Source organism: Chinchilla lanigera, unplaced genomic scaffold (assembly GCF_000276665.1).
Source record: "Chinchilla lanigera isolate Chin_1 unplaced genomic scaffold, ChiLan1.0 scaffold00006, whole genome shotgun sequence".
NCBI lineage: Eukaryota > Metazoa > Chordata > Mammalia > Rodentia > Chinchillidae > Chinchilla > Chinchilla lanigera.
This window is the reverse complement of record NW_004955407.1, coordinates 40,071,081-40,093,544: the sequence shown is the minus strand read 5'-3', so window position 1 is coordinate 40,093,544 and position 22,464 is coordinate 40,071,081. Positions and strand designations below refer to the sequence as shown.

Genomic DNA, 22,464 nt, shown 5'->3' with positions numbered 1-22,464 from the left:
GGTTCCGAGGAGCGTGGCTGGGTGGATGCTGCTTCCTTTCCTCCTCTGCGGCCTCTGGCAGCTGCCGGTTGCCATGGCAGCTAGGAGGCCAGGTGAACAGCCCCGGGTACCCATGTGCAAGGCCCTTGCCTGGCATTTCTGCAGACGGATACCAAAGCCGACCCTCTGGCTACCCGCTGGCCTCTTGGATTTGAACTGGGGGCACACAAACTCTCTCCTTCAGTCCTGAGGCCCTCGGGGGATACGGAGGGCAGGAACAGGCTTGGTGAGGCGCAGCTGCAAAGCAGTGCTAGTCTCAGTGCTGGTGTGGAGTTGGCCGGACTGAGAGCAGGGAGCCACGTCCAGGTGCGACTCACAGGGCCCCAGGTGCAGCTGTCCGGGCCGATGCCCCCACCCCCTTAGACCCTGATGCAGCAGCTCTGTGCAGACACGGCCATGCTTCCCAAAGTCATGTCTAAGAGGTGCCTTCCCCACAAAGAAGTGGCCACCCCTCAGCAACGAGGACCTTGGGTGGAGGCTCTGGGGCTGTAGACTTCTCCCTGCTGCAGGGTTGTAGGGCCCTGCCTCCCTCCAGCCCCAAGGCTCCTCCCCACAGCCACAGCATGGAATCTTGGGGTATCAGTGCTGGGGTAACCCACAAGTCTGCTCTGACGTGCAGCTGTGCCCTCCCTCCCGTCTCTGAGAGGCAGAAAACTGCAGACCTCTGGTCACATCTCAGCTGCAGGGCCAAAGGTTGCTTTTAGATTTTAAAATGGAGAACACAGCACAGAGGCTGCCCATGGCTCCAAAGAGTCTGGAATACTGGCCATGTGGCCCTGCACGGGGACAATGTGCAGGTCTCTGGTTTAGGTCTTGCCACCGTGGAAATCTGAGGTTTGGATCTGCAGTGTGAAGCTTTCAGAAGCAGAAGTCACTGCCATTTACACATATCCCAACACCACGAGTCTACTTTTTATAGGAAAGTGCATAAATATATTATCACGCCACTTAAATACACTGGGCTACAGACAGCAGCCGGGTAACAAAGATCACACCATTTAGCACTTTCTTCTTGATGCCCCGAGCAACCCTGAGCCCTCGGAAAGGAGAAGTGGAGGGAGTAAGTGGAAGCAGTGTCAGGTAAGAGCTCGGCTCTTAATGGACCAAAGTGTGTTGGATTTCCTAGTCTGGCGGACACCGATCAGCAGGTCAGAGCTGCAGCTGATCCTCTCCAAAGACCAAGCTCCCCATTAGCATCTGCCCTCAGGCGGCCAAGGGTCACCTCGCCTTGTGACCGAGTGGGGGGCCGATCCTTCGTCATGTCTTTTGTGAATCTGTACACTAAGTGCGAGAGTTCAAGTAAGCATGAGTCAATTGAAATACCATTGAATTTCCACAAGCCACCGCAGGATGGAAGGTTTGAATTCCAGAAAGGTCCCGGCACAATGGGTTTCCAATGGCGGGCACAGAGTTAGGGCTCCATGGGAACCAGGGGTACCCTGTACCCCAAGGAACCTTCAGCAAGATGCCTCTGCAGTTGTCTACCTTTCTTTATTTGTTTTCGAGAAACTTTGGAAATCAAACCTGAAGAAATAATCAGCCTCTTTGTTCTTCTTATATACCATGAGTATACTGCTGGATCTCCTGGATTGTTCTGGAATGTTCTAGAATGTTCTTCCCCCTTCTCCCACATGACTTTCAAGGCTTTGCTCAAATATCTTCATCCCAATAAATCCTATCCCAAACACATTATTAAAATTCCACCTATGGCCCATTCTGGCCTATTTACCCCCCTCTGTCCCTGAACACTCTTTTTTAAAAAATAGCATGTGTCACATTCCAAAATACCATGCAAGCCTTGGGTTGACCTCATCTGTGGTCTATTTCTGGTCCCCCCTCCCACATGGACAGGAAGTCATCTGCTTTGTTCACTGCTGGCACCTGGGACTTTTTTTGGCATATAGTAGGTACTAAATAAATACAGTTTAAAGGAAGGCATTGCTTATTCATAAGCAGTGATTAGAGGCACCCAGCCTCTCCTCACCAGGGGATCAGCTGTTTTGTTTGGCTTCTTACTGAACTCTGTCTTGGCCCTGTTTGCTTCTCACCCACCGACGTTTAGCAGAGATGAACATAATGTGATCCCTCAGAGGCCCCTTGGTCCTATTTTATGATTTTTAAACTACTTTTGCACCCCCAATCCTTTCCTTATTAGGACCCAGCACATAGTAGGCTTCCAGTCAGTTGCTCAGCAGGAAACCAGGGTTAGATTTAGGAGTGATTTCTGCCAGGGTGGCTCAGGCCAGTTCAATAAATGGTCGGCCCAAGCACTGTGTCTGTGGCCAGGGAGAGAACATCGTGGGAGCAGAGTGAAGGGCCGGGACTCACACTTTGTCCTTCCAGTGGGACGGGGGCCGGGAGCAGCAGGAGGCTCATAGGTGGTGCAGGGAGGATGCAGACCAGCTGCTGGCCCTCGATGGACCAGGAGAGAAATGTGATCGGAGACCCGGGATGCGGGAATTAGAGGAGCTGCCGCTACTGTGTTTTCAGCCAAACAGAACTAATAAGCGCTGCCTTGTCTTTCTAAAAATATTAGAAATGTTAAATATAGTCCACTGTTACTATTTTATGCACTGGTCAGTTCTGACATCTGCAGAAATGCAGAGATTATTTACTCTGGAAAAATCCATTCGTAATTAATTTTTACCTCTAGAATTCTCCTCCTCCAAGAGAAAGCTAGGGATCCCTCTAACCTAAAAACCAAGAAGAAAAATAAAACCCCTACACTTTCTTTATATATATCTATCTATATCTATATAGATATAGATAGATATATATTACAGCTTCAGTTTGGGAGCACATATTAAATTCTTAAATGTCAAATGTCAACACGATTTTCAAGTTTAGTTTATATACAGAAATACCTAGTGATTGACCCTCAACATTTTAACATTGGGAATTTAGTCCACCTTGGGCTGTCATTTTATAGACATCATCTACAATGAAACAAGAACCCACGAAAAATATCACCACTCAGGATCTGTGCATAAATTCTGAAAAGACACTAATTCTTCTTATAATTTAGAAAGGGTTTTCATGATGTTGTAGGACTTGTGGCAGAAAATTTAGTGCTCTTTGCAAAAAGCCTTTCTAGTCCTATTGGACATAGCCCCAAGATGTGTATATAGATCATTATCATGACTATGATAATGATAATTTTAGAGGGATTTATTTGGATGTGTCTATGAATTTATTTTTCAATGGCAGAGAGATCCAAATGAAAAAGTAGACCCATGAATGAGTTATTAACAAGCCACTGAAGTACTGGTGGGCTCAGAAATCAGGGAGTTATGACCAGAAAATAGTAAGTTCTGTCCTGGACAAGCGGCCATTTCCCTGCTCCTGCAGCAGGGACCTCCATAAAGTACCAGACTGAACGCCAGTGCAGATTGCCCTGTCGAAATTAGTTTGCTAAACTTTTCCTAAACTTTTCCCCGGTTCACAATCGTATCCTGTACTTAACGTTTCTGCCTGAATCCAGGGCATCTTTGTCAACATCACATGAATTTCTCATTTTCGTTATGAGTATGTCTCAATAATAAAGGCTGTGACGACTGTCCTCCCTCTTCCTGAGATGCCCACGCTGAAGGTCACAGCTGGACACATGCAAAGACTCAAAGTGCCCCTGAGGTCGCCTCCTATTCCTAACAGCTTGGCTTTCCCTGTTCAACTCAGAAGAACGCAGTTACATAGAAATGGCCCAGCATCGGTGTCCCCCTCAGGTCGTTTTCCAAGAATGGTGTCCGTGGAGGAGCCATATGGTTCTTGGTGATCACAGAGTATGAATCTGAGCAGAAAACCATTCCACGGGGGACGGGTACCAGCTCTCACAGAGAGGCCCTGCATCACAGGCTGGGCCCCGGAGTGGAGAGAGGCGGGGAGCCCTGACGGTCGTTACCCATTAGCTGCGCACCTGCCTCACTGGTCACCGTTCTGGAAATTAACTTCAGTGCCGACACAGCCTTTGCCCTTTGGGGGTTAATCAGTCCAAGAGGCTGTGGTACCCCAAATATCTAGCCACACTGCAGCTGACTGCAGAGAGAGGTGCACGCTCAATTTCGGGAGCCGCAGGTTGCGTTACCCCTAAGGAAGGCCGGGCTCTGAGGGCACATAGCTTAGAGTCCGCTGGGGGACAAAGCTGACAAGGTGACTGTGAATGTCACCTTGCACAGCACTCCAGGGTCACATCCCATCCAGCTGGCCCTGTTTACCTGCACTGTGTCCAGGTGTCCCAATGCCCAGGACCACACAGGTCACCTCCTCTTCCCTCCCCACAGACGGGGCTTCCACTACAGGGCACATGACTCCCTTTCTCCACGCCTCCTGTGTACATGAAAGCCCACAGCTCATCCTTCCTGTTCTCTTCTGAGCCTTGCTCTGGCCCTCCTCGTGGCCGGCACTTGGTGCCCCCAGCTCCTGCATCTGCTGATCTCTTCACCTGCTTCTGATTAAAACTATGAAAAGCTCTGCATCTGCAGTCAGCACACACAGGCCTTTTCCTCTGGACATCATGCTCTAAACAGTGAGAGTAACAGCCATCTGCCCTGCGGCGACAGTGTATGGGTCATCTGAGGCATCCGGAGGTTTGTTAAAGTCTAGGCAAGGATGTGCAGGTCTCTGCCGCTGTCTACGAGACACTTGTGCATCAAGGATTTGGGCCTCCACGGGGCTTGGAGCCAGCCCTCCGAGAATCCTGGGGTGGCCTGTGTCTTCTCGAGGAAGGGGCCAATCAGGTTTCAACTTGCTTCCTTCACACAGGAAGTCACCCAAGGCCCCCCAGCTGGCTGTCCCTCCTTCCCCAGCCTCTGATCCTGCAAGTTCACCTCTTCCTTCTCCTGTTTAACCTCCCCTTTCTTCCCCTTGCTTAGCTGCATTTGCTGAGAACATTATTTTTATAACAACCCAATGATGTAAATTGTGTTCCACCATCATAAACAGAAGGAAACTGAGTCATTACCTGCAAACAATGACACAGCTAATCAGCGGCGAACCCAGAATGTGACCCTAGGCAGGAGATCTAAATGTTCCTGAGCTAGATACTACGTCATGATACTGCTCAAAATTTCTTTTTTGTTTGGAAAAAAAAAATAAACCCCCTTCCTAGGGCTCCCTGTCCTCCTAGCCATCCCCCAGTCTGCCCTTTCTCTTGAAGGTCTGGACCTTGCCTTCACTTCCGGTCTTCAAGGTCACTTCATACCCTGCCCCTCTCCGCTATGCCACTCAGCCTTCTGTGCTGGCGCCTCCGAGTCCACAGGAACGGCTCCTGTGCAGTTGGCAGTGACCTCAACACTGTCGTTAATCCAGAAGAGCTCCCCCCGGCTCGCCTGTGACTGTGGCTGTCACTGCTCAGGAGACCCCTGCTGCACGTTGCCCTGGGTGCCACCTCCTCTCGGATTGTGTGCACTCGTCCGGCAGAGATGCTTTCCGTCTCTCAGTTCTACACCGTGCACCCTGTGCGCTGCATTTCTAGTATGAGCAGAGAACGCTAACCAGAATGCAGCCGGGACTGTCTCTCAGGGACCCTGACTTACAGCATCACCCTGGGGGTAGTTGGTGTGAGAGGAAGACTCTGTTTTCCTCTGTAGCTCTGCTTTCTCTGTGAGCTCCTGGCTCACAGGAGCTATTAAATGACAGTGTGGACAGCTATGGTGACCAAAAAGACCCAGAGTCGGAGGAATCCCGGCCCCCAGTAGCTCCGAGAACTTTGGGGAGGCCAAAACCACATCACAAACAAAGCCTCCCAGAACAAGCGAAGGGTCGTGCGCACGGCATAGAGAATTGCAGAGCATGCATTTTGTCTCAGTGTCCCACTTTGCCCCCTAGCTTGCTCAGCCTTGCGTTGCTGAATGGGCTGGTGGGGGCGTGTGGGGAGGGATCCAGTGGCGGGACACAGGGGCTCTGCACCGGGGTCTGTCCTCAGCGCTGGCCGCTGCCTCTCCCTGCCTGCGTCTGTTGTGCGGCTTGCCCTGGAACCCCTGTCTAACCTGTCTGTGGGTTTTTGGTCCTTACAGCTCCTGATGGCCCACCTCAGGAAGTCCACCTGGAGCCCATATCATCCCAGAGCATCAGGGTCACCTGGAAGGTAAACGACAGCATGTGCACCCCCACCACCTTCCGTGGGTGTGGGGCTTTCACCCTCCTGTTAAGTGCTGCAGTGCCAGGACATTAGCATTTTGTGAAAGCTTTGCTCTGTCGAAATTAGTTTGCTAAACTTTTCCTAAATTTCAGTACACTTGTGTATTCCTTGACACCCAGAATTCACTGTGGGAAGTGTGTCTTTAGGTGATACTGTCTTTGTGTGAACATCAGAGAGCATAATTACTCAAACTAAGATGGCCCTGGAGTCACCAGGCGAAATCACCATGGCCAGTGCTGTCCATCATTGACCAAAACATGCTGATGAGACCGCCGAGCACACTTGTGTCCCCATTTAAACTCTTCACACCAGATTCTGCACCTCCAGATAATGACGCTGCTGATTATTAGAGTGGCACCTCAGTTCACAAACTCAATTCTCTCCACAAATTCTGCTCACGAACTGAACTGGACAAGAACCAAATCAAATTTCCCCATGAGGCCCACACAGAACCTCACCACTGAACGTGATTTGTTCTTCGCTTATCTCGGTTTGTGACTAGAATTGCAGAAAGAATCAAGTTCGTGAACCAAGGTGCCACTGTGTTATTATTACTATTATTATTATTATTTGAATTTGGTCGGGGTCCTCAGAACCAGTCTCCACGCTGATATCCCTGACTGTGCTCTCTGACTTAACCCAAAGAGAATCTTTTCCCTGACCATGTCTCTCAAGTGGCAAGGCGCAGTGCAAGAGCCTGTCCCCTGAGCTGGGCCCTAGCCAGCCGTGTCCTGCACAAAGCCCTGTGCTTCCTCCCCAGCCCACGAGCTGGGTCCCCAGGCCGTGACCCCAGGTCACAGGAAGCTCCACACAAGTTATGGTCGCTGTGGAAGAACACTGAGCTCCTGGCTGTGGAGGAATCCTGAGCCGGGCAGACACGACTTCTGGAAGCGGTGCTGCCCTGGGTTCTGGGGCCTGCGCCTCCCAGGCCAGCGCTGCGGGGCAGCTACTGCTGAGGATACCTTGGGGCTCGGCGGTGTCCATGGCCCAAGTCTGCTCCACCCGGACCAGGAGAGCGGCTCCTCCTGAGGCCACGCCTCCCGCAGCCTTGGGTCTGTCTCACTGGCGTGGCCTGTTGCTCCTCCTTCTCCTCTCCCTCTTGTCACCCAGAGAAGAAAGCGGCCGCAGACCCGGTGAACCACACCTGCTACGACCAACCGCAAACCTCGGCCTCGGCAGGGCTGCGTGTGCACCGTGCACGCCTGTGAGTGCGAGTATGCTCCTGCTGGGGCGGGCTCTTTCACCTGCTGGCCAGCGTCTGTCATAAAATCAGTGTCACGCTTGGGGACCCTGGAGCAGGAACGCGGTTCCTGAGTCCATCCGGCCCTCTGCGCTGCGCTCACTGGGAGCAGAAGGCGCGGAGAGGCCAGGACCCAGGCGCATCCCGGCCCCAGGGCGAGCACGACGCAGAGCGCGGACTCCGCAGTCCCGAGTCACAGACCGTGCCGTCTCTCCCGCCTGCTCCGCACATTCTCTTGCATTTTGCTGCTGATAAAGACCAAGGATCACCGTGGCCTCGAGAGCGTTTTGGGTCCCGCACGATGGAGGCGTCTTACGCAGAGCGCACAGCTCAGAGGGAAAGCGGAGAGCGTCCGAGGCGCCCGGAGGCACCTGCCCATAGGAAGCAGCACGCGGCAGCCGCTGCAGGACGCTTTTTGTTGGTGCCACGGGATGACATGCCATGGCTCTGAGCGCGAGCCCCGCTCTCACCAGATCCGGGCCTGGCGACCCACAGACGGGCTGGTGACCAGCTCCCCGAGACGGCCGGGCCTGTGGGTGGGATCCGCTTTCAGAGGCATCAAGAATGCAGCCAGGCCAATGGATACGTGAGGAGAGGGTGTGGATTCAAAGATGCCTGTTCCACAGCGTGAGAATTCAGAATGTGACTTCTGTGGGAGGCGACCAAAAAGAAGGCGTCAGCCCCAAGAAGAGCTCCGGAGAGGTGGCCGGGGTGGAAACACCCGGGTTCCTGGCAGCCGCGTGGGACTCTCGCACCATCACAGGCCGACTGCTCGGAAGAGACAGAGGCGCTGGACGGAGAGGAGGAAGGGGAGGAGAGCAGGGCTGTGGGATCGCCCAGGAGAACAGCTGCGCGGGATCCAGGGGCAAGGGGCACCGCAGCCTCCCTGTACCCCCGGAGCCACTGCCATAGGCAGGGTCCTTGGTGCCCGGGACGCGGCTCCGAGAGGGCTTCCAGGGCTTTCACATAGTTTGGCTTAAAAACGCAAAGCGGTGCATTCACAGGATGCGAGGCCACGTAGGTGCGTCAGAATAAAATGAAAATAAGCAAATGGCAGGGAAGATTCATTCTGTAAGGCCTAGGCCACGCCCCTTTAAACAAAAGCGTTTGCATAGGCACACAGCTTGCTTTACATAGTTTGTTTCTGATTCAGACTCAGAAACTGAAAACCACAGATTGCTAATAATGTATATTTGACACAGTACCTGAAAATCATACAACTAAAGAGTAGTTTGGGTTTGTTTTTTTTTTTTTTTCCAGAAAATCTCATTCTTATCCTTCAACAGGACCTGTCACCTTGACTTATGGCCAGTCTCAGAATCATTACACCCTTTTGTGTGCAAATAAAGGACAGTTTGCTGGTCATTTGCCTGTGTGCATGCATGTGTGTGTGTGTGTGTGTGTGTGTGTGTGTGTGCACTCACACACATGCCATGATGACTCATAAAATAAAATTTTCAGTATCAGTATGATTAAATTATTATCGGCATCTCAAAACTTTTATCCAGAAGTTGCAATGTGAGGCAGAGGACTTTTCTATCGATGTAATTTTCTGTTGTTTTTTGCTCTTGTTTTTGCTTCCAATGAGAAATCTTTGTAGAATCACAGATCGTCCTAAAACTAGAACGTTTTCAGTTGTTGAATACTATGGTGCTGAGAGCTTTTGTCAAACTGATGGCTCAAAATAAGGCCCCTGGGAACGAGTTCAGGCTTCCGTGAGCTGCCTGCCAGGCCTTCAACCTCCCACCAGAAACTGCGTTTAAAAGGAGTGGAGTTCTCACTCAGAACTATAACGGAGAGGTGTGATTCCATAACATTAAACTGGACTATTGCAGCATTCGAAAATGTAGTCATCAGAAGAATACTTATAGCCAGCGTGTGACACCTCTGCCTCCCCCCAACTACTGCTGATCAGGACGATGTCATCACTGGGAAAACGGTTCACTTTTGGTAACCCAGACCTGCCTGTTGCCAGGGACCTCCGAGGTAATGGTTTAATAACCACAAGCTCCATTCGACACCTCCACTTAAGATCCAACAGAAGAATTTGGGTGGCCCATCCTTACTTTTTTTGTTTGTTTTTGTTTTTGCAGTATTGCACACTGAACCCAGGGCCTTTGCGCTGAGCTACAGCCCCAACCCTTCTGTCTTTGTTACTTTTCTGTCATTGCTGAGACAAAATAATCCTGACACCCAAAGTTAAAGCAGGAGGGGGATGTTTATTTAGCTTACAGTCTGCAGAGGTTTCAGTCTATAGTTGGCTGGCTCCAAGGCAGGGTGGAGTGGCAGATAGGCATGGCAGAGGAGAAACAGTTCATGGTGGGCTGAAGGTAGCAAAGCAACAAGGAACAAAATAAGCTTCTTTCTGTGCCTTATATTGCATCCAGGCTACCAGGATCAGAGGAGTGCCAATCCATTCAGTGGACTGATTTAGTAATCACCCATCCTTAATCCTAGCACCCTTAATCCTGGTATTGTACCATGAATCAGTCACACACTCTAGATTCAGCCACCTCTGAAAAAGCCTCATCTATGACTACATGAGGCTTTGGAGAGACATCTAGACACAAGGCATAACACCTTGTTTATTTTTTATTTTCAGAAAGGATCTCATTAAGTCTTTCAGTTGCCCGGGCTGTGCTCAAATTTGGGGCCTTACTGCCTCAGCCTCCCAGAGTGCTAGGATTACATGTGCCCCTCACTCTTAGAAGTGAGAACTCCAAAGAAGGAAAGTAGGGCAGGAGATGCACCACATGGGTGCGTCAGTCTGCATGGAAGCATTTAGCCCCACCTGGGCCATTGCCGTGGGGCAGACAGAGCTGCACGCCTGCCCCTTTCTAGGACTCGCCCCCAGCACCTAGTCCTGGTGTGGGCGCCTGTGGCTCTGGTAGTCCCAGCAAGAGCCTCTTGATGCCCGGGTGCAGGACAGAGGTGGACAGCTACGCAGAGAAGCCCTCGAGTGAGTGACCCCACCAGGCCCTGTCTGGTCGATGCCTCCCCTGTCCCCAGCCCACCTTCACAGCCCACCACCAGGAAGGAGGGCCACAGGGCTGGCTCACCAGCCTCTCTGAGCTCACAAAAGCTCTTCCTCTGCTGACTGCCCCATCCCTTTAAAAATGTAAAAGCAACACCGGGAAGCCATGCTGCTTTGTAATTTCTTTTTATTTGGATGGTGCCCGCTCCCAGTCCCCGATGACCACGTTTGCCCTGGGGCTTGGAGGGTGTACATCACAGGTCTGCATTCTTTCTCCTGTTCACCTCCCTCCATCTCCCGACCTCCTCCCCATTTGAGAGAGATCGCTCTCCCTGCTTCCTATGATCTCTCTTTTATTTGCTCATTATTTATAATTTGGGTTTCTCATATAAGAGATGTTTAAGTGTGTGTGTCTGATTTATTTCACTCAACATTACAGTCTTAAGGTGCATGCATTTTCCTACACATGACTCAAGTGTATCCTTCTTTATGGCAGAGTAGTGCTCCACAGCATGTAAACACCGCACCCGAGCAGGGTGCATCCTGCCTCCCGTGTGGTTTGTAGGCGATGTTGTTGCTGCGTGCTGAGGACCACACCCTGCAGATTCTGGTCCTCCCTCAGGTCTCCCGAGCCCAGATCACAAATACCTCCCTCCCTGAGGGGTTGCCCTGGGCTCCTCTCCTCTCTTCTCCTTGCGAGCAGCTGGTGGGCTCTGGTTCCTCCCCCAGGAGTACCGTGCATCCTGATGGCTTTGTCTGCAGTGCAGCCTGGCTGTGCAGTCCCTACCTCTGAGGTTCCAGCAGAGTTCCTGCTCTGGCAGTCCTTGGCCCTGAAGGGCACCTCCCCTTCCCGAGTGCAGGCATCATGCCATCCCGTCTGACCGCTGACCACTCACAGGGCCCGGCTGCGAAGCCTGGATGGACCAGCTTCAAAGCTCAAGTCTCTTCCCTTCAATGCTCTTGCTCAGAGCCCTGGCTTCCGCCTATGCTGGCCAGCAGAGGCGGGCTGGACACAGCCACCACACTGTCCTGAAAGGGACCTTAATTCAGCAGACGCCTTCTGTGAATTTGCAGGAATCTGAAAGGAAATTTTCAATGCATTTTTCCCTGGAATCACCCAACATGCCAGCAGAGGGCAGCACTCTTCAGATGCAGAATCCTGCAGCCCGGGGCCTGTAGCTGATGCACCAACAGGTGCGTCCGCAAAGCCCACTGCTACAGGGAGGGAGAGGGGAGTGCGCCGGAGCAGAGCGGGCTGTGGTCCCCCCAGGAGACCGGCGCTTGTGGCAGCCACTGGTGTGGAACATTTGCACACCGCTGTTTGCTGAGTCCACTGCAGGCAGCTCGCAGGCGATTCACATGAAATAGTCATCGCAAGCCCTGCAGACAATTGACACGGTGCTGCTGTTGTCATGGAGATCAGAGCACGTCCCTTAAGGAACCCGGATTGAGGGATTTAGAGGCAGGAGAAAGGGCACTAGGCAGGATGAACGCAGGCTGTCCCCGGGGACACAAGGCAGCTACATGGAATGACCAGGCAGAGAGGAATAGAAGCGCCAGGACTCAGGGTTGCTGCTGGGCACCGAGGTGAATGAACAGAGGAATGCGGCTCACCATGGGCAGAGCCAGCCCTGTGTGAATGAGGGCAGTGGAGCACACCCCAGCTTCTGCCGGACTCGGGGTACAGAGGGGACCCAAGAGCGGGAAAAGAGGCCTCACTGTGAAAGCTGCCTGCAAGCTCAACAGCTTCCTGTGGAGGGCACTCACTTGGCTGAATTCTTGAACACGGAGTAAAAGGAAGCCCTTGGATTTTTGTTGTTTCTTTTCTCCCTGCGCTTATTTTGCAAAGTTCTCCTCTGACCCCCAGGAAGCAGACTGGTGTCCAGATGAGCTTTGCAGTCCATCTGCTCTTCCGGCTTGACGGGTGCGCCCCTGGGCAGCTCTGCGGGAGCAGCCTCTCTGTCCAGAGCGCTTCTTCTAGGAGGGAAGACCCTGCACCTAACCTGACCCTGCAGACGCTCCTGTCTCCTGTCCCTCGGCGAGGCCTGGGCAGGGAGGCTGCGCCCCCTAGTGCTGCATGTGTGGATGACAGCAGCTGTTCTTCCTGCTAACAGGGGGCGGAAGAGCAGTGTTCGCCCCACCGAGACAGCTTTCCCGGTTCAAAGGGCTTCTCTGCACACTGGGGCCAGCGTCTCCCTCCCTGCACAGGGACACAGGCTGCCAGCAGAGTTCACAGGCATCGTCCACACTCAGCTACGTGTTAGGGATGCTTTGCCTTGGGTTGACTTGAACCCTATGCTGGGCACCCAGATTAACACGTCTACACTGACACACACCCACATCCCACTGGCTTTTGTCCATGACACAGGGAGTCCTCCGGGCCGCCATCTGTAACCTGACAGCAGCCCTGAAGTCCCCTGAACTGATGTACAAAATTCCCACGTTTATGGATTCTTGAGAGATCTGTTTCTCAGGTGTAAACTCATTTTAATTAACTTAAATACATCTCAAAAATCAAACCTATGTATTCCATCTATAAATGAAAAATAAAACTTAAACCTTGCCTGCCAGAGTAAGAATTTTTGCTTGCTTTCATGTGTAAGCATCGGGTACTTTCTCTTGCTGTCCCCTACTAGGTTTCCCTTTGATGAGACAGATTTTATTTCTGTAACTTTGCAAACCTAATCAACGGGCTTAGGAAAAGGACAGAAGTTGTCTGAATTAGAGTCCAAGCCTATACTGACCTTGAGAAAACTGTTTTAACCTCACTGATAGTCAGTGTTTCGCTCATCTGTAAAGAAGGCTCAGGTTGCACAGGGTAGCTGTGTGGGAAATGAGCTGATGTGTGAAAACCTCCTGTCTTTTGGGAAATGCACATGCTCTTCCATGGAGGTGAATGATGGAGATGGTGGATGAGGTGAAGGAGATAGTGAAGGTGGTGGGGATGGTGATGGAGATGGGGGTGATGGTAGGAGGTGGAGGTAGCAGGGGTAGTGGAGATGATGGACAGGTGTTGCAGGTGGTGGGAAAGGTGAGTGGAGTCAAGGTGGTGGAGTTGGTGATGGAGATGGTGGTGATGGCAGGAGGTGGAGGAGGTGGAAGAGTGGGGGAATGGTGGGGTTGCTGGTGGAGGAGGAAGAGGAGATCACTGGAGTGATGCAGATGATGGACAGGTGTTGGAGGTGTGGGAGAGGTGGGGATGAAGATGGTAGAGGAGGTGGTGGAGATGGTAGAGGTGCTAGGGTGGTGGAGGAGGTGATAGAGATGGTGGGAGTGGTGGTGGAGGAGGAGATAGAAGAGGTAGCAGGGGTAGTGGAGATGATGGACAGGTGTTGGAGAGGTGGGAGAGGTGGGTGGAGTGCGGGTGGAGGACATGGTGGAGGCAGTGGTAGGGGTGGTGAGGGTGGGGGCAGTGGAGTTGCTGGCACTGGTGATGATGAAGGAGGGAAAGGTTTATGTAGCTCACAGTCTGTTGGAGGTTTCAGTCCATACTTGGCTGGCTCCAAGGCAGGGTGGCACATGGCAGAGGGCATGATGGTGGCATTGGCACTGGTGGTGACAGTGGCAGTGGTAAAGGCAGAGATGCTCTTGGTGGTAACAGTGAGGGCAATGGTGTTGGTAGTACCAAGGTAGTTGTGACAATGGCGGTGATGAAGCTGGACAAAGAGATAGCAGTCACGGCAGCCATGGGATTGGCCGTGGTGGGGACACAGGGGCTGTGGTGGGGCTGAGTTGGTACAGGTGGTGATGTGCAGGTAGAGTGTCAAAGACTGTTGGTGATGGTCTTCCGTGGTGGTGGGAGCCACGTTGTGACTGGAACAGAAAGACACTCTAGAAATGATTTCAGCACACTACATTTTTAAAAACAGCTTTATTTAAATAGAATTAGCACCCCCACCCCCTGGCATCCACTGTTTTTAGTTTACAGTCCAGTGGTGTTCAGGTGCTCACTGAGCTGTGCATCTCACCACCCTCTAATCTTTGAGTATTTTCATCAGTCTGTGAGAAAACCTACCCATAAGCAGTCGTGTGCCCCATTGCGTTGCCCTTAAGACTTCTCCAGGCCCCTTGGGTCAGGGCCTTGGGCCGTGGAGCCAGATGTGGCTGCTGCATTCAGAAGAGCCGGCTCTGCCACCCTGCCCAGGCAGTGCCAGCCCTCACAGGAGCCGGAGATCATGCAAGCACCTTGGAGAGGAAGAAGGTGGACGCAGCACGGCCTGAAGCAACTCGCGGCACCACTCAAAGTTTGTGGCTCGAAAGCTGGGATATTTTTTATTTTACAGAGAATAAAAAACAAATAACAAAACAACAGCAACATACACAAAAACAAAACAACACAGAAACAATAAAAATGATACAGGGTTTCAAAACAAAATGATAGGAATTAACAGTGGTTGTTATAGTACATATTGTTGTCTTCAAAGTTGCTCAGATTACCAGATGTAAGAATCCAAGACTGATCAAACCATTAAAGAGAATAAAAAATTTAAAAACCCTTAGAAACAAGGCAGAGCTTCACTAAACACCATGGTAGGATAGTTCTGGAAATATTAGCCAGAGCAATTAGACAAAGCTGGAATATTAAGAAAACTGAAGCCAAGCTTTTTGTTCACTCCTTGTGCTAAATGCATCCCCTGAAGTCAGCACCTGTTGTATCGCCCAGCTGACAGAAAGAGAACAAAAACATCCCCTCATTGATAGGTGACTGGAATGTGGAGTTTAAAAACTAAGACAGTCATCCATTCTGGGTGTCCAACACCCAGACTTAGAAGCAGAACCTACATCACAGAGGTCCTTTACACAGGCAACAATATCCTCATCTTCAAAAACTGTTTTGAAATTTCCATAAAATTCAGCATCAATATGATTGAATATAAATTTTAAAGACTATGAAATAAAGACAGGGATATGATCATAACATGAGATGATAAAAATTAGACACAAAAGGTTACAGACTAGGAACACAGCAACATGGTGGAAACCGCTTCACTGCAAATCAATAGACCGAAATGCTTCAAAACGTGAATAAAATAATTCTTTTATACAATATATTTCAAAAGGATCAAATAGGCAAAGGATAACTTCTTTTTTAGAGTTTGTTATGGTTTGCATCTGGATGTCTCCCCAAAGCCTCATGCAGTCATGGGGCAGACTTCTAGAGTTTGATTGACTCGTAGTCCAATGTTGCCCTTAAGATTATGGGATTATGGGTGTGAGTGCTATGCCTGCCCTGGGGCAGGTAGTTTGCATATAGTGTAAGGGAGGGAAAGAGGCTGCTTGCACCACTCCTCCCTTTTGCTCTTGCTGCTTTTGCTATCTTCTGCCGCCATGAATGGTTGCCCTCTGCCATGTGCCACCCTGCCTTGGAGCCAGCCGAGTATGGACTGAAACCTCTACAGACTGTGAGCTAAATAAACCTTTCCTTCCTTCACTTTAGGCTTTGGGTATTTTGTCTCAGCAACGAGTGAAAAGTAGCCAAGACAGAATTAAAGAACCAGAATTAATTGTTCTAAGGAAAAAATGTAAAAAATGTTGTTTTTCACAAAATATTGAAACTGAGTAGAATGACACCACCTGCGTGTTGTGTCCCGCGCGAGGGGTCAGCCTGTGTCCGCACCCTGGGAGGGAGGGCAACACCTCCAGCTTTCTCCTGCAGACTCGGGGATCCACCTCTGCGCCTGCGCGCCTGCGCTTCTGCAGTGCACCCCCGCGCTTCTGTTAGCTGAACAGGTGCAGCCGTGCGGAGCATCCACAGGCCCTCCAAGGTGAGCCCCGCTTGCCTCGGCCTCGCAGTCCCAGGGAGGCTGAAGGCCTTCAGCTAGAATGTTGGATGGCTGTGAGCCTGATTTCTCAAAAATTACCATTTACATTTGAGTCACTACATTTGACATTAAGAAACTACTTCAAATAGGAGAAACCTGTTTGTTGATGAGTTTGACTTGTCTCTACAAGTCAAACTTTTGCAGAGAAATTAATTTTATTGATTTGAGGTTCTAAATGCAAATCAGTAGTTGCGGTGCGACGATTTCTGTGTAATAGAATTCTCCAGAGCTAAAGTCTTCAGATCTATTTGAAAACAAAGTGAAAAGCTGTCGTTCACCAGTGCAAAAGGCAGCGCTGTAGCTGCGGCCTCAGGAGAGTGCAGACCTTCCTTTATAGTAGGCAAAGCCCGAGTGCTGTCAGGGTCCAGCTCTGGCCGCCTATCAGAAAGCTGTAACGGTCGGCACACCTGTTTCACTCAAATCCTTGTAAATGTACTCAATGGGACTAGTGGTCCAAAACACAAACCAACAACAACAGAAAAACTGGGGCCCAAGAAAACTGGAAATGAAGAAACTTGCCTCCCTGGGAGGCTGAGGCAGGAAATCACAAGTTCAGGTCCAGCCTGGGCAACCCAGCCACTTAGCAGGCCCTGTCTTGGAAAAAAACTCCAGACCAAATTTTCCTGGGCACTTTTTTCAGGTGCTGCCCCCACCTTCCGATACCATGAATTCAGCTCTTGCTAATTCTCCATAGTTCCTTTCTTTTTTTAATTCCTAGATATTTTATTGTTTGCATTTCCAACTTTAAATAAAGGCAATGTATACTGAGAAGAGATCCTTAGATAACTATTGTTACACAAACATCATAGCGGATACACAAAGCCAGACGCCTACCTCGAAGTGGGCGAGAGCATCTTATGGGACCAGCATGGTGCGTGCAGCCCCCCGGCCTCCCCATGTCACCGTGAGGCACATCTACCTGCACCACAACAGCTTGAGAAAATGTCTCCAGTTACGCGCTGCGTGTGAGAAGATTCCTAAGTGTTGCTCTTCTCTCTCCTTCCAGACTATAAGCCCTTTAAAACAGAATGTTTTGCCTAACTCTGAGAGATGCAGGTCCATAGTTTGCACTTAAACGTCGCCATCCACACCTGCATCTATGAATCTGCCCCTGCAGATCCGAAGAATTCAGCCAACTGCAGGTCAAAAATACTCGTGCAAAAATTGCATCTAAACTCTTATTGTTTTTCCTGAAGAATGCAGTACGACAGCTATTGACACAGTGCTTAAGATCCAGAGCGGATTGAAAGCCTGGGTGTGGGAGGGTGTCTGTAGTTCTGAGCAAACTCTGTGTCACTTGGTCATCTGCAGATGCTGGTGCCTGACAGGGCCTGAAACAGCCAGGAATGGCTGAGCGTTCAAACCCAGCACACATGCACAAATCCACACGACAAACACCAGTACACTCATCTGTGGACTGCGAGGCCTCCAAAAGCTTCCCTCTGAGCAGCATCCCCCCGTGCGGCTACACCTTGCAATGTGCCTGGTTTCCTGGGGAAGGCAGACCAAATCCTACTGTCTCAGACCCAGGGACCTCCTCCCATTACCAGAGCACAGCTCGCTGAGGCCTCTTCCTCCAGGTTCCATTGCCAGGAAGTGATTCCAGTGTCACTCAGGTCTCAGGGAAGGAGCTTTGCCTTCCCGTCTGTGCCCTTTTTGCCTGGGAACACAGTTGGCCAGGGAGCTCCTGCGGCGCGGGGCCTCTCTGTCTGCTTAGCTCCGTGCTGTCCCGCACAGGGCAGTCTGTGCAGGCTCAGGCTCAAGGCCTCTCTAAGTGTAGCTTGGAAGCCACTCTGCCTTCCTGGACCTCCTGGCAGGAGACAAGTCTGGGCTCCACCTGGGGGCGGAAAGTGCAGGCTCTGAGGTGTCATCTCTGCTCCCGGCCACTGCTCACACCTGGGCGGACACCAGGGGAGGCTCACAGCAACGCCAGCCCAGAAGAAGGGGAGAAGGGGGGCAGCCACACCTCCTTAGGGAAGAGCTGCCCCGTGGGTTCTATGTCCTGTGGTTAGCAGCCCTCTGGCCATACAGTGCCTGGAAAATTCCAGAAAAACATTTGTAGGCGTTTTCAAAAGCTCTTACCACAGCATATCATCAGCGTTCTTCTATTTCACTGTTAGTTGCTGAGGTTCATCTCTGCTGTGACCGGATCGGTGCTGCAGGACGATCCAGTCCCGGCAGGCTCCGCAGTCTGTGATTTCTCGAGGCCTCTCTTCCCCACGGAACACGGGACGCAGTGTGGGGTTCACCCCTCACGCCTGTCGCGTCCTCCAGCCTCACTGTGTCCCCTGCGCTGCTGGAGTCCTCTGTCCCCTCAGCATGTGCATCTCTGTCCTTGCAGGCTCCCAAGAAGCACTTGCAGAACGGGATCATCCGCGGCTACCAGATCGGGTACCGGGAGTACAGCACGGGGGGCAACTTCCAGTTCAACATCGTGAGCGTGGACACCACGGGCGACAGCGAGGTGTACACCCTGGACAACCTCAGCAAGTTCACGCAGTACGGGCTGGTGGTGCAGGCCTGCAACCGCGCCGGCACGGGGCCCTCTTCTCAGGAAATCATCACCACCACGCTGGAGGACGGTAGGTCCCGGCTGCGGCGCCCTCCTCCGGCCCCTGCTCCGACAGCACCCTGGCCAGGCCGGATGGCAAAGCCAGGGTGCTCCCTTTCCAGAATCTTCCTTGCCTGGGTCCAGCCCCGGGGCTGGGGAATGGGTTTCTCCCTGTCCCTGCAGAATCCTGGCTAGAATGCGAAATCTGTGGGAGAGTTTCCCCCAAACCAGTGTTCAGGTTTCAGGCAGAGGTGGAGGTGGAGATATGTTCATTAATCTACGTTTGCTGCACACAATGAGTAGGTTCCCCGTGGGGAGCTGCGGTGTGCACACCACACATCTTATTTCTTTTTTCTCCCCCTTCCCCTCCCCTCCCACCTTTTCCCTCCCTCTCTTGGTGCTCTTTCCTCTTGCAAAAGATCTGCCTCCCTGCCTCCTGGTATCTCCCTTATTTTGTTCTTTGTTTATACTCTGGGTTTCTCATATGAGAGAAGCCATGCAGATTTTAAGCTTGTGTGTTGATTTGTCTCGCTTAACATTATGGTCTCAGGGTGCATTTGTAGGTGTTTCCCTACAAATGATTCAAATAATCCTTCTTTATAGTAGAGTAGTATTTATTTTTCTTTTTTAGGATTGCATTCTATGTTCAAGCATTCTGCCACCCAAGTTGTTAGGCTCTTTGGAGCAGTGATTGGGCGCCCCCTAGTGAGCAGGATGATTGAATTAGGCCTTCCGCCGGGGCAGGAAATCAGCCAGAATCCTGGCGTCCAGAGGATGCTGTTATGGGTGATGGGATAGGCGGTGGGTGGGGTGGTAGGCTTTCAGGGAGCAAGCGGGCCTGTGTTACCTCTCGTGTAATCAGCAGCGTCATCACAGATCTGGGGAGGCAAATTACGATGTGCTTCTGTAATTCCGGACAGTCATTGCCCGAAGAGAAGCCTCCCATGACCAGAAACTTGAATGCCAGGATTTCATTTGTACCCTTGTAATCTTTGCAGTAGTGGTTGAGTATTCCTCTTGGGATTTTACTTCAATGCTATTTTATTAAGATATGTATTTCAGTCGATATTTTGCACTTTCTCTGAGCTCCAGTATTTAGGATTTGAACAAGCTCAGTGTTTAAAATTCTGCAGATATCCTCTTCTATTTCTTGTTTGTCTCTCCTCTAACAAAATATTATAGTACTGTACTTAGAAAGGGGTTTCAGCGGCTAAGGCAGTGAAAATGCGATTGTATTCCGCCTTATTCACACTTTTCAATAGTTAGACTTCCAGTTTGTGTCAGAAGTCCTAACTGTGGAGGGAAAGCAGTCAGTGTTCAAAGAAAATACAACCTAAAGCAGCAAATGGCAAGCATATAGGAAAATAAAGCAGACAAGCCAGGTCTTCTATTCAGGTCCCCAAAAGTGAAGTAATACAGTTGCAAAGAGACAGTGTGGAACCCATTATGACAAAGCAGAGACTCAAGGTATTTTACCGCATTATTGTAATTTTGTACAGGAAAGTGGCATTGTTTTTCTTCTACCGGGGGCAGAGGTAAGTGCTGTTCCTTCCTCTGCTCACATTCTAGAATATTAAACTGGGCTGCATATTCAGTAACTCTTAGGGAGTAAAACCACCCGTAGTTCTTACGGATTCTAAATATTTCATTCCAGTGCCCAGCTACCCGCCTGAAAACGTGCAAGCCATGGCAACATCACCAGAAAGCATCTCCATCTCCTGGTCCACGCTTTCCAAGGACGCCCTGAATGGGATCCTCCAGGGCTTCAGAGTCATCTACTGGGCCAACCTCATGGACGGAGGTGAGAGGACGGTGCCCTTGCCCCAGCTCACACAGTAAGATTTGCTGGCCCCTCTGGAAGGTAGGCTGGGGACACGGCAGGCACTTCTCCCTGGTAGACACTATGGCCCACCTCACAGGTGCGTGTGGGCTCTCTGAGACACCGTATGCCTCCAAGGGGTGATTGCAGCATAGCAGGAGGGCAGCCCTTGAGAAAGCGAGGCATGGATGCATTTTCCTAGTTATACTGTGTCCTAGTGTCTGTGTCCAGAATGCAGGCAGCACCCAACCTCTGCCTCCATCTGGAACAGCCCACGTGATGTGTATTCTGTGCAGCTGGCTGCTTCCCGTTCCCCAGTCGGAACTCAGCAGAAAGATGTTTTGTAGCTGAACTCAAGAGGGGTTAGGAAGAAAGTGAGAAAAACTGGAGAGGAGTATGATCCTTCCCCATGCAGAGGGCCATGGTCACTGTCCTCGGTGCTGGCACAAAACACCTGACACCTGCAGTTCAAAGGAGGGGAGGATTATTGGGCTCAGGCAATGGCCAGCTGGCTCCAAGGCAGACAGCAGGGCAGAAGGCGCTGGTAGAGGAGAGCTGCTCAGGGCAGGGAGGACAGGCAGCAGAGGGCAGGGAGGACAGGGGAGCAGATGAGGCCTTCAGGCCCCACCCTCCGTGATGCCTCTTCTGACCAGGCTCTGCCTCCCAACAGCGAGCCAGCTCTGAGCCCCATGGTCCAGTCCCTGCCCCGGTGATGGTTCTGTGAGGCCTTTGAGGGACATCTAGATCTAAACCATAACAAGGGGCCGTGCAGAGCAGCCCCTCAGGCCTGGATCGCGGCTCAGCGGTCCAGCACTGGCCTGGCAGGCATGAGGCCCTGGGTTCCCTCCCCAGCACCACAGAGCAAACCAAAAAACACCTATTTTTATTTCTTTTTCCTTTCTTTCACCCTCCTCCTGCTTTTCTGTCTTGTTCCTTCTATTCCATGTGTGCACACCCGAGTGCATGTATGTGTGCTTGTGTGTGTGTGTGTGCGTGTGTGTGTGTGTTTGTGTTTTCTTTCAAGTTGTGGGACAAAATTCTCCTTTGTTTGAGGCAGACTGAGAATAAGAGACCTGCTTGGGCGGCATGGGGAGGTGGCCACACCCCGTGCCCTGACCGGAAGGAGGCAGACGCGGGTTGGGGCGGGGCAGCTAGGAGTCTCGAGGCCAAGCTGGGCTGCAGGCCTGGCAGGAAGGCCCAGCCTGCTGCTGTCCGCCTGCAGTGGCCACACCCACCTCCTCCCGCTCTCCTGGTCTCCCCCCTGCAGCCCCAACCTGTGCCTGGGGGCCTCCCCTCTGCTTCGGGCATCTTCCAGCCCCCCCGGCAGGGTGTGGGCCCTGGGGAGCATGCCCCTCTGCATCTGGGCAAATGCAGCCAGGACCCCCAAGCTGCCCGACGCCTGCTCAGGATCACCTGGTCTGTGCTGCCAATGAGACCTGGGTCCCCTGCGGGCATCGGGACATGGAATGTTCCAGAGATTCCCAGGGTCCTTCTGTGCTGGCTGGGCCTCTGCTGCATGCTGAGCTGGGGACCAGGAAGCTGCAACCACACCTAGGCTGGGAGCGAGCGGGATGCAGATGCAGGCAGAGCCACAGCCTGGCGAAGATGCGCTGCCCGCGAGGGGCAGACTGGAGTCCTTGTTCTTCCTCCACCTCGCCCCCAACCAAGGAAAAGCTTTGCAAAAATTGCGAAATGTAGAGCAATGGAAATTTGCAAATTCAGTTTACTGACAAAACCATAGGGTGCTTTTACACTTACTTCTGGTTTCCACTCCTTGGGCGAGCAGCTTAACCCCAATGCCCTCCTCGAAGGACGGGCTGACCTGGAATTGCTCTCGTGTTGGAGATATCTCCGGAGCCCAGGAGACAACTCACCCCATCACG

At 51.6% G+C, this 22,464-nt stretch overlaps 1 protein-coding gene across 1 annotated transcript in view; it reads left to right on the top strand.

The window, feature by feature from the left end:
• Dscam (Down syndrome cell adhesion molecule) overlaps nucleotides 1-22,464 on the top strand; it is a 487,830-nt gene that overhangs the window by 379,786 nt on the left and 85,580 nt on the right. The window contains exons 16-18 of the mRNA XM_005375986.2: nucleotides 6,051-6,121; nucleotides 18,553-18,793; nucleotides 20,417-20,563. Coding sequence (XP_005376043.2) covers nucleotides 6,051-6,121; nucleotides 18,553-18,793; nucleotides 20,417-20,563 — 459 coding nt within the window. The remainder of the gene's footprint in view (nucleotides 1-6,050; nucleotides 6,122-18,552; nucleotides 18,794-20,416; nucleotides 20,564-22,464) is intronic.